The 11,389-nt window shown below is 43.0% G+C and overlaps 1 protein-coding gene across 1 annotated transcript; it reads right to left on the bottom strand.

Annotated features, from left to right (window-relative positions):
• Positions 1 to 1,082: 1,082 nt before the first annotated feature.
• Positions 1,083 to 10,165, bottom strand: ldhd (lactate dehydrogenase D). The gene is made up of 11 exons (XM_012833164.3): positions 10,006 to 10,165; positions 7,773 to 7,885; positions 6,378 to 6,519; positions 5,775 to 5,916; positions 5,375 to 5,534; positions 4,270 to 4,469; positions 3,960 to 4,088; positions 3,665 to 3,792; positions 3,485 to 3,575; positions 2,783 to 2,894; positions 1,083 to 1,938 (listed from the first exon to the last, which is right to left on the bottom strand). Exons 1-11 carry the CDS (start codon positions 10,099 to 10,101, stop codon positions 1,773 to 1,775), a joined length of 1,479 nt encoding a protein of 492 aa, XP_012688618.1. The 5' UTR covers positions 10,102 to 10,165; the 3' UTR covers positions 1,083 to 1,772.
• Positions 10,166 to 11,389: the final 1,224 nt, after the last annotated feature.

The following is an 11,389-nucleotide window of genomic DNA, read 5'->3' on the forward strand; positions in this document are numbered from 1 at the left end:
TCTGTCTCTCTCCCTCTGTTTGTGTGTTTGTGTTACAAGGTGGCCTCTCTATTTTAATCTTTTCTCTGACCCTCTACTGCATCTGGCTGTGCTTAAAAATGCAACAAAGGTGAAGAGACACAGCAACCCTGTTTACTAAGACTGAACTGATGGAATAAGTGCTTAATGGGGAATAAACCCATCTTGATATAGTTTTCACATTTGGGATATCTATTTCGGTCACGGGCAGCTGGACACCAGGGACATGGAGGGGAACTTCACAGGGCTTGTGCTCCCACACATTCCTAGTCTTAGTCTTCGTCTTAGACCAACGGGCACGTAAACTTGTACATTCTGCTCATGGTGACTGGGAAAATAGTTTTGCTGAAATGCTTCTGAGGCAAATCTCTTGGCATTGGACTTTCCTAAAGGTCCTAGGTTTTTTACCCTTATTCCACCTCAGGCAGTACATCACCACAGACAGTCCAGTTCAGGGAGTCAAGCCTGAGGCTAATCTTAAGCAGTGCTGACTGTGTAGCCATTTCAATCAGGTCTTTTGTCAAGTAGTAATCACAGAACTGAGTCTAAACAGAAGTCTGTTTGTGATTCCCAGAGATTCCCCTACATACAGGAGCAAGGGGTCAGGGCAGAGAAAAAAATCCCAGATAGACTAACTTTTAGTGCATTTATTTAAATCAAATGCATCTCAGAAAACAACTCTACTTACTCAAACGGACCTGGCCTGCATCTGGCATTGATCCATTGGGTCAGGGCCCGATCGGCTCTAGTGTCAGCTGCGGGCCAGGAAAGAACCGGGCCCAGCACACCACACTAAACCCAGTATCATGTATCATCTCTTGTCATTTATCATGTTGTCATTTATCTGTGTTGGAAAAGTCAGTGCTGATGGATGAAGAGGGTTGTGTGAAGTAACGACATGACATCAGTGCCTCCTCACGAGTCGTGATGATTGAAATACTGAAACACTTCAGTGGGAACACCTGTGTTCAGTGAAACCAATGTCTAATGCAGGCTTCACACATCCAGTATGGTAAGAGATTACAAACGCAAGCTATTGGCCTAGTGAATGAAAACAATAAGAGTTAAACTGAAAATCTTTCATTTTTATTACTGCACAAAAATCCCTGGGTCGAAACAAGCATGGAAACAAGACTTGATCACATGACAAAAGTAAAACAGCCCTACCTAGAGGACAGAGTGCAGCTAGAACTCAAGCTAATTTTCTCATTTGATCAATCGCTACTAGCATGAATACATACATGCCATATACATACACACTAAGCAGAGTGAGGCTCCTCATGAACAAAAGTAACTTAATGGATGAAAGTCCTTCACTGGCTGGACAAGAAAAGCAATTGGCTCTTCCCTATGTATTAACAGATATGCAAGCATATCCTGATTCACTGAGTTAAAGATATAAGCATTTTCACTTGGTGCATCACTATTAAACTAATAATTTAACTTTGTTTCATGAGTGTGAGTCTCATGAGTATGCAATTTAACACAAAGCAGATAAATAATCATAAGTGCTTAAGGGACAAGGGGAAGGGGAAAGGGACAATCAGCGTACTCCTTGATGCTCAACAAATAATGAGACAATCAGTCCTCTAAGAGGCCTGTTGAACAGCTCCTCCAAGAGCAGCTTCCAAACTCCCTCACACCCCCTGGTGGTGAGAGGGGAGAACAACAGACTGGTATCTCTGCACGGTGACTGAGAGGGCCAAGGCAGCAGCAGCAGCAGTAGGAGCAGTGGACATGGGTGGCGATGGTGTTTAGAGCACCTTTCCTGGGTTCATGAGGTTTTTGGGGTCCAGCGTGGCCTTGAGTCCTTGCATGACCTCGAGGGCCAGAGTGCCCACCTCCTCCCTCAGCAGAGCGCGCTTCCCCAGCCCGATGCCGTGCTCTCCTGTACAGGTGCCATCCACCGCCAGAGCCCGTCTACACAGACACACACACACACACACACACACACACACACACACACACACACACACACACACTTGCTCATTTGCATATTCCCACATATGCGTCGGGAATAACTCAGACAGGCACAAACACGTCTTTCCAAGGAGTGTTTGAACTAGCCTGTGAGCTATGTCGCATCTTGGAAAGACACCATTAAGATCTTGGAATCAATAGCACTAGGCAGGAAAAACATTTTGCTTCTGAGAATCATCTGGCCAAACCTAAAATAAGGCAGTGGCACTACTGCCCTGCTTTATAGAAATAAGCTAGTGGAGGATTTAATTAAGAGATAAAAACCCCAAATTTGATTTACTCAATGCAACTTCATTTCCAAACTGCCGGAGGGCAGGGTGAATGACATTTGAATGGCAATAGCACTGTCAGCTGCTCTGTTCACAATGTACTGATCTCAGTTGTTCAACATTCAACTCATCAAATGACAATATGTGTAACAAAATACCAGAAGGAATTACATATGTCATTTGGACTTCTACACTTTATGTTCCCCTGTTAACTGACACAGCTGTGGTGATTTTCCGTGCTTTTGTAGTCTTTTTATATCTCTGTTCCCCACACACACACACACACACACACACACACATATATATTTGCCAAACTGTGAGATTGAATGTGTATCTGATAGGTTCATCTGACTAAGCAGGCACATTTCTGGCTAGCCCTGAGGGTGGTGCACGCAGGTCGTATAACTGGATGTTTTGGTTGGTTGTGTGCAGGCCATCTTACCCTGTCTTGGTGAGTGTATGTAATGTGTGCGTACCAGGCTGAGTTGAGGGAGGGAAGGTGTATGCAGGCCTACCTGGCCAATCTCTCTGTGAACTGGTGAACCCTGAGCACCTCGTCTGGGTCGTTTGGGTCCAGGACCATCAGACAGTGGAAGTTTCCATCCCCCACGTGTCCTGCTATGGGGCCTGTAGAGCACAGCAGGATCTCTGGATTAGTCCAACCAACCCCCTTCACCGCTTGCCAAAGCGCTGGTGAGTTCATTACAGGTGACAGAATTTACCAGTATCATTGCAGAGCATGCCCAAACTGGTAGGAAGATTGCCTTAGTGTTTTCTATATGGTACATATTTTTAAAAACATAAATTTACCACAGTACATCTCTTGAACAGTACTTAACACAATCATTAGAAAATGATGACCCTTTTCCTGATAAAACAAAAGGCTATAAGTTGTAATGCTCCACCATCGTAAAACAAGACTACATCAGCTTAAACATGCAGAAAAGGCATGAAAGACATGGCGTTGTGTGTATTCTGTGAGGATTTTATTTTATTTTCACTGTTTTACTTACTGTTAGCTCAATGCTACGTGATGTGTTTCCAATAGTATATATTTATTTTGGTTTAATAATTGCTAGAACAAACAAAGAATGCAAATGAAGTTCTGGTCTCTAGAGATTCCTCTGCATAAATAAATAAAACGCTTGCAGTAATAGCTTCTCCTGTGACATCTAAGAGATGAAAAGGAGGAAGAAGAGGAGGAGGATGAAGCATACCTGTGAGGCCATTTCTGATCAGGTCTTCCTTTGTCTCCACCACAACATCTGGCAAACGAGAGAGAGGAACACACACATCTGTGGCATAGGCCTGCAGAGTCAAACACAGACATGGGGATGTCAGCTTTGACTGGCTACTGGCTAGTGATGATGGATGGTAGCTGGTCTGGCACCACTCACCTTGCAGCCGGGTCGCAGTGCCAGTGCGGCGTACCAGGCGTCATGTCTGGCCTTCCACAGGTGGGCCCGCTTCGCCTCATCATCCGCCCACGAGAAGTCTGAGCCCCCACTCCCCTTCGCTAGCTCCTCTTGGATAGACACACACGTGTCATACAAAATATATGACCACATGCACACATACGTACTGCACTGGTATACAAACACACACATGGCAACAAATTTCACACACACACACACACACACACACACACACACACACACACACACACACACACACACAGACAGACACACACACCTGTGATAGAGACCTGCTCGTTCAAACTCCTGCTGCTGCCGTGGAACTCCAGGAAGAGGGTAGAAGCCACCGGGTAGGCCAATGAGCTGAAGCGGTTACACGCGTCAATCATCACATCATCCAGAAATTCTGCAGGGACATGTTAAGGGCCGTCACTAACACAGAAGAGACATTACTGCTAAATCTATTAATAAAATAACCTGTGAATATGCCTAACTCAGACTCAGAGCCCATCTCACAAACGCTTCCTAACACCTCCCAAGTTCCCCAGATCTCTCCCGGTCTCCCTGTCTCCCTGCTAGTGTCTCACCGATGCGTGCAATGGGCACCCCCGCCTGGAGGACCTGCACGGTGGTATCCACGGCCGCCTGGACGGAGGGGAAGGAGCAGACAGCAGAGGCCACCCCCTCAGGCATGCCGTACAGGCGCAGCGTGGCTTTGGTCAGCACCCCCAGTGTGCCCTCCGAGCCCACAAACAGGTTGGTCAGGTTGTACCCCGCAGACGTCTTCCTGAGGTGGGAGGAAGACACACTTCACATGCAACCCCATCCAACTCCACTCACAGCTCTGCCTCCTTTTTACTGCAATACGTGTTCTTAGATTGTGACTCGGTGTGATCATGACAGTTTTTTTATCTACTTTACAGTGAGTGAGGAAGATATATCTTTGTTACAATGGACCTGGCACTTGTCATGTATAACACATAACACATCAAAATGTTTATTATGTAATGCTGCATGGAACATAACATACACTCTAAATGTTAAAGAGTAAAATGTATTACAACAAAAGAAAATTACACCCAGCTAAAAATGTCAAAAATATTTTTAAGGGAGGGTGCTTACTATGTGATGTCACAAGTGTATGTGTGTGGTGGAGTGTGGTACCTATGTGATGTCACAAATGTATGTGTGTGGTGGAGGGTACTACCTATGTGATGTCACAAATGTATGTGTGTGGTGGAGGGTGCTACCTATGTGATGTCATAGTACTATGTGTGGTAGCATCACCTGTGTGATGTCACCATGCTTTTTCTGCTTTGTTAAGGTTACCTGTGCTGTCATGTTGTGTAGATTACATGTGTTACTGACATGTCTGCAGTAGGGAAAGTTTGTTCTATGAAGTTACCTGTGTGAAGGTCACAGGTGTGACTGTTAGCGTCATGCGTGTTTGCGTCATATCGGATGTGACTACTTTTAGTCTTTCAGTGTTCCATCACGTATGTCCAATGTATCATTTCAATTTATGATCAGATGTCTGATCTGATTTTGTGCTTTTATGGTACCTTGATATTTGACTGTTGTGATAGCCAACAGGTCAGGTCTGTCTTGCAAAAGAGATGTTTCTGTCTCAATTTGACCTACCTGGTAAAGCAAAGGGTTGACAGATAGGAGTGTACGGATGGAATAGTGTACCTGGCGCAACGGCCTTTCCCCGCTGTGTGGATAATGGTGCCATCAGCCAGAACTACCTCTAGGTTGAGAACATTCTCACGCATGGTTCCGTAACGGACGGCGTTGGTGCCGGATGCACTGGTGGCTGCCATGCCACATAACGAGGCATCTGCACCAGGGTCTGTGGCCACAAGCACATTTAACATCATCAGTTTTGCTTCTATAGTCAATTCCCAATGCCAATCACCAAATGATCTCCTCCTTTCAGTGACCTACAGGCCATAGTGAGTGATCTTCAAATGATTATAATATCATTAATTATAATCAATCATGCAGAGTTCCTCAGGCCACATTTAGGTCTTGCCCCACACACACACACACACACACACACACACACGAGTGAAGCACTAGTGTTTCTTACCCACAGGGAACCAAAGGCCCGTGTGTCTCAGATAAGAGTTTAGGGCTTTGCGCGTCACACCTGGCTCCACCGCCACGTCAAAGTCCTCCTGATGCAGGTCCAACACCTGGTCCATCATCCTCAGGCTGAAACACACACCACCCTGCAGGACACACATGTCAGTAATTTACAACGCGAATTTACTGTAATTTACACTCAGTTTAGTTGAATTTACAGCAATCGATGCTGAGAATAACCTGCATGTCAGAGGAAAAGTGTTAACTAACAATGTCCCCTGGCCCTCGGGGGTCATCCTATTCACCCACTCACTTTAAAACCCAAACTGACGGCGGCACATCACTGTGTTTACTTTTGGCTATGATATCAGTTACAGTGGGGAATTTCAAGTCGGATTTATCCACTTGTTCTGACCAGCTTTAGAATGCAGCAGCAGGCCTTCTCCTTTGTATTTCAACCCCAAACCCCAAATCAAACTCCAATTCCTGTCCCCCCGAGTGGTGCCCGCTCGCCCTCACCCAAACCCCACTTCCTGTCCCCCCGAGTGGTGCCCGCTCACCCTCACCCAAACCCCACTTCCTGTCCCCCCGAGTGGTGCCCGCTCACCTTCACGGCTCCTACTCCTCCCTCCAGTCCGGTACCTGTGCCATAGGGGATGATGGGAAGGCGATGGTGGTGGCAGATTTTAGCCAGAGCACTGACCTCCTCCACGCTTCGAGGAAACACCACCACATCAGGGGGCTGGCATCTGCAACACCAACACACATTGAGCACACATGCACAAACACACGAATGCACACACGAATAGAAAGTCATACACACATTTCTCAGTTTTTCTCAGCTGCTTTGGTACATTTTTCAAATCATCATTTCTTGAAAAGAATTCGTACTAAAAGCACCACACCATGGATTATCTGCAAAAGCCCATAACTCGCTCAAAATGCCAAATAAAGAGGTAAACACACACCTGAATGGCTGAGGTGCTGATTGACTGGAGAGAAACTCAAAATGAACTTAAAATGGTATTGCCGCACACTCGAATTTCGATGGAATTATTTTACATTTCCTACAATCTTGCATGCCACGTAGATTCTTTGAGAACCAAGTAATGGTATCATAATATCAGTTTATAATATCAGATAATCAGACATTTCACCTTCATTCAGAAAAGAACTTTGCCATTGGATCAAGTTCCAAGTAAAATAGATAAAAAAGTAATCAGCATTATTTTGGGTCCGCCAAACCCTTCCCTAATGCTGTTTCCGTGGAGAAATTTTATACTGATCCTAAATGAACACATGGAGCCCACCATTTAACATGCTGCCTCTTACAAAATTGTCATAAATGAGTTCCCTTTAGACGTATGACTTTGAGGAAGGTAAGATTTTGTGTTCTGTAAAGCCTAATGGTGAAAATATGACTTAACACATTGTTGTCTGATATGTGTCACCTTGTTACAGGATATTCCCTCATGCTGGCCTGGCACATCCACTCTGGATTTGTAGTTTATGAGTTTTTACACTCTTTTTTACATTTGAACAAACTGAATCACTCCTTATCAATCACATGTAAACGATCAAGGTTTGAATGATTTAGCAAACATTCCCAAACGACCATGTTGCTATAACTGATTAGGTTTAACATATTAGCATGTCATGACTTACACAATGAATAGATACCTAGATGTTTTGGAAGGTAAGACTAAACAGCAGACAATTGTACATACCCTTTTGCCTGACTGTGCAAAAGCATTTGTAAAATGTGCAAAAGAATGAGAAATTGCTGTTATGATGTGCACAAGTGACGATGATGTGGAGGTTGGAGAATTTTAGATCTGATCTGAAAAATGTACAGCGACTGAGAAAAACTGTAAACACATAGCCACACATTACAACACTCAAACACACAAATCAAACTATAGAGGGTGTGGGGCACTGACTAGTCCCACACATTTGGTCCCTGCACCTTCTCACCACACACACACACACACACAATACTCACTTGTGCACAGATTCATCTCTGCCATGCTGCTCCCGTACTGCCTGACCCAATGAAACCCCTTCGTCGCCGACTACTGAGCGGAATGCAGAGACAACATTTTCAAGATCTCTGCTCTGTTGGATCACAAACCCAAACAACACATTCTGTTACGATAACACACCACAATAACAAACACATTACCTCCAACAATACACCCGTCACAATATCACATCCCAGCATTTCAAGTTCAAGTGCTTTATTTGTCACATACACAAACATGTAGTGAAATGTAAAAGGGTCTACGCTCCACACTGTGCAAAAAAATAAAATTAACGAAAGAGTGCTGAATTTGAATTTCACCATGTAACAATACCAAACTACAACACAATAACACCTTAAAAGCCTCCCAATATCATAAAACATCACATCACAGTAGCACACCACATAACAATAGACACACAACACAATAAACAACCACATCACAATAACATCAAAATACCACACCATGGGGGTATTCGTCGTAGCTCGCTAAGCGGTTTAGCGAGCTAATTTTCAGGCTAAGATAAAAAACGCCCCTCTTTTTGGTTCGTGGAAGCAACTTTTGATAAATCACCATAGTTACATATCGATTAGCACTAACCTGCTCCAGGGCAGGCTAACTTAAGTGTAGCTGGATAAGCTTGCCACACCCCCGGAAAAAGGAGGGATCCCATTGACCAAGGACTGATATTAGAGTTAGATTAGCGGAGGGAGAGAGTTCTTTGCGATCGCCAAGATCCATTATTCTTGTATGAGCGCTACCGATTCAGCCGACAAGGAATCATTAATTTACAAGACCTTCTCGAGTCATTTATTGCAAACACCACAGTCGAACATTGACTGTCTTGCGCTTTTTTGCGAGTGGTACATTTTTGTAGTGTCGGTGATGCGGAGAACAAAGCACTCATAATTATATGTGTTATTAGTACAGCATAGCATATCATTATTGTAGAAAATGATTACGGTGGACTCATGATAAGAATAGAGAGAAATACAGCCAATTTATTTTCGCTGCTTCAATTTATTGCATTTGTTATTAATACATTTAGTCATTTAACAGACGCTTTTATTCAAAGCGACTTCCAAGGAAATGTAAAACTACATCGAGGAAGGAGGTGAGGGGATTTGAACTAGCAACCATGCAGATTCAAACCGGTAGACGAAACCTCTGTACCAGCTGACACTTGCCGTCAGGGATTCATACATAAATATCACCCTATAAACACCCCAACACACCTTGCTCTCACAGCGGTGGTGGTGTTGAATTTTGCCATGATTATGGTCTTGTATTCTTCATAAGCGTTCATGTTCATCTCCTACTCGCCAGCGGAGAAAAAAGAGCCCTTTTCTTTGAGTTTAGAACAATTATACCGTTAGAAAATCATGGTTTTGGTGATCGACCTTTCCTGCCTTTTGAAGTAGGACGTGCACGCGCAAATGCCATGATAGCCTGCTTGAAATTAACCACATGATTAGGATGCGGGTCAGCCGTTAACGAACCGATATTTGCTGTTGTCAATCAGCTCGCTAATCTTAACGGGCTAAAAGGCCAATTGATTAACTTAGCTTCAACTCTACGACGAACGTACCCCAGGTCACTATACCAAATCACATCACAATATGGACTTAATACCATATAATAATCACAACGTCATGTCGATTGATGACAATAGCTGGGTTTCCATCCAACTCATTCCCATATTATAAGCGCTTTTAAGGAAATGCGCGTCTGTGCGCGTTCCATACGATGTGTTATGCGAATAAAAAATTGACACTGTCCTTGTGAACAGGTGTGGTTTCAAAATTGAGACTGTCAGGGAACCTTAAACGGAAACACGTACTAAATCTAGCGAATCGATTTTTTTATTCGACTAAAAGATTTTATGCGATTCGCATTACAAAGTTGGATTAAAGCCCAGCTAATGATTCTCCAAACAATAGCCCCAGGTAAAAGTCGGTCCACCTGAAAAAATTCACAAAAGTTCACGTGCAGCGCAGAAGCAGATCAAATGACAGTGCGTCACAAGAACCTATCAAGACCGAGTTTACTGCCATCAGGTCTGGCCAAAAAATATGTCATGTTTATGCGTCTCCTTGCATTGATATTGACAGTTGACTACAGTTAGGCTACTGAAAAATTCCGTTGGTCTTATTACACAGCTGGCGGCGGGGGAAGTTGTACCTAACGTTAGCTTAATGTTAATTCGCGACTTACTCTAATGGCATACGGTCTCTTGAGAACGCTGGACTGCAGACATTTTGAAAGTGCGGGGCACAGACGTTTGGACTGTCTCAGTAAAGTCAAGGTCATAATTTCGTAGTTCTTCTTCTTTATGCATTAACTCAAGCAGCGTTCAGTGAGCAACTATAGGCAAATGAGAGTTCCGTTCTGCTAGCAACGATAACCCACAATAACCCCAGGAAGTAAAACGAAACGAGGAAGTAAAATGAGTTTGTTGTATCAAATGAAAGGTTTTTACAACAAACAACCCTGTTAATCGACTGGGTAATATAAAAACCTTTTATATGCAACGAGTTTTATTGTTCCATTTGTCCTAATGATCGGGAAAATAGTTAAAAGCGTGTTTGAAAGTTATAGTAGCCTATTTGTCATTATAAAGTCCTAATCTGTCTACTCGCTAGATCAGACTTTATAATGGTATTTTGTTAACTGTGCATTATATTAACTTGCTTTAAAACAAGGTAAGATATAGTGAGTTAATTTTAAGCGTACAGGATACTTTGATAATGACTAAGATGTAGCTGAAAATTGACAATTAATATTACTTTCATAGTAACATCAAAATGGGTTAAAAACGATTCACTGATGTTACAAAAGTATGATTTTCTTGTTTAAATATAGGGAACACTGACTAAACAGGCATCATTGTAAATATTGTAGTAAGAAACAGTAAAACACACAACAATCTGCTGATAAAAGGATTATGTCTTCAATAAAGTTGGTTGAACATGTTCAGAACACTGTAAAGAAAGGGTAAAATATGTTTAGCAGTCATTATTCTGGTCATTCACTGTGAAAAAACACTTGACACACAGATCACACAGGCGAAAATGCATTATCTTCAATGGCAGGGTATTGCCATGTGACATGTATCACTCTTTGCTGAAAAAACTAAAGATTGTGTCTCAATGAAAGGGGGGTGGAATATGTTCAGGACACTCCAAACATTAAATAAAATGTGTGAAGTAGTTCAGATTTGCGTCCCTGAAGGCTCCACAATACTTTAAACATAGGTGATCAGACAGGCGAAAATGCATTAACTTCAATGGCAGGGCCATGTGACATGTATCGCTCTTTGCTGAAAAAACTAAAGATTGTGTCTCAATGAAAGGGGGTGGAATATGTTCAGGACACTCCAAACATTAAATAAAATCTGTAAAGTAGTTGAGATTTACGTCCCTGAAGGCTCCACAATACTTTAAACATAGGCCTACACACAGGCAAAAATGCATTAACTTCAATGGCAGGGCGATGTGACATGTATCATTCTTTGCTGAAAAAACTAAAGATTGTGTCTCAATGAAAGGGGGGTGGAATATGTTCAGGACACTCCAAACATTAAATAAAATCTGTAAAG

Source organism: Clupea harengus, chromosome 3 (assembly GCF_900700415.2).
Source record: "Clupea harengus chromosome 3, Ch_v2.0.2, whole genome shotgun sequence".
Lineage (NCBI taxonomy): Eukaryota > Metazoa > Chordata > Actinopteri > Clupeiformes > Clupeidae > Clupea > Clupea harengus.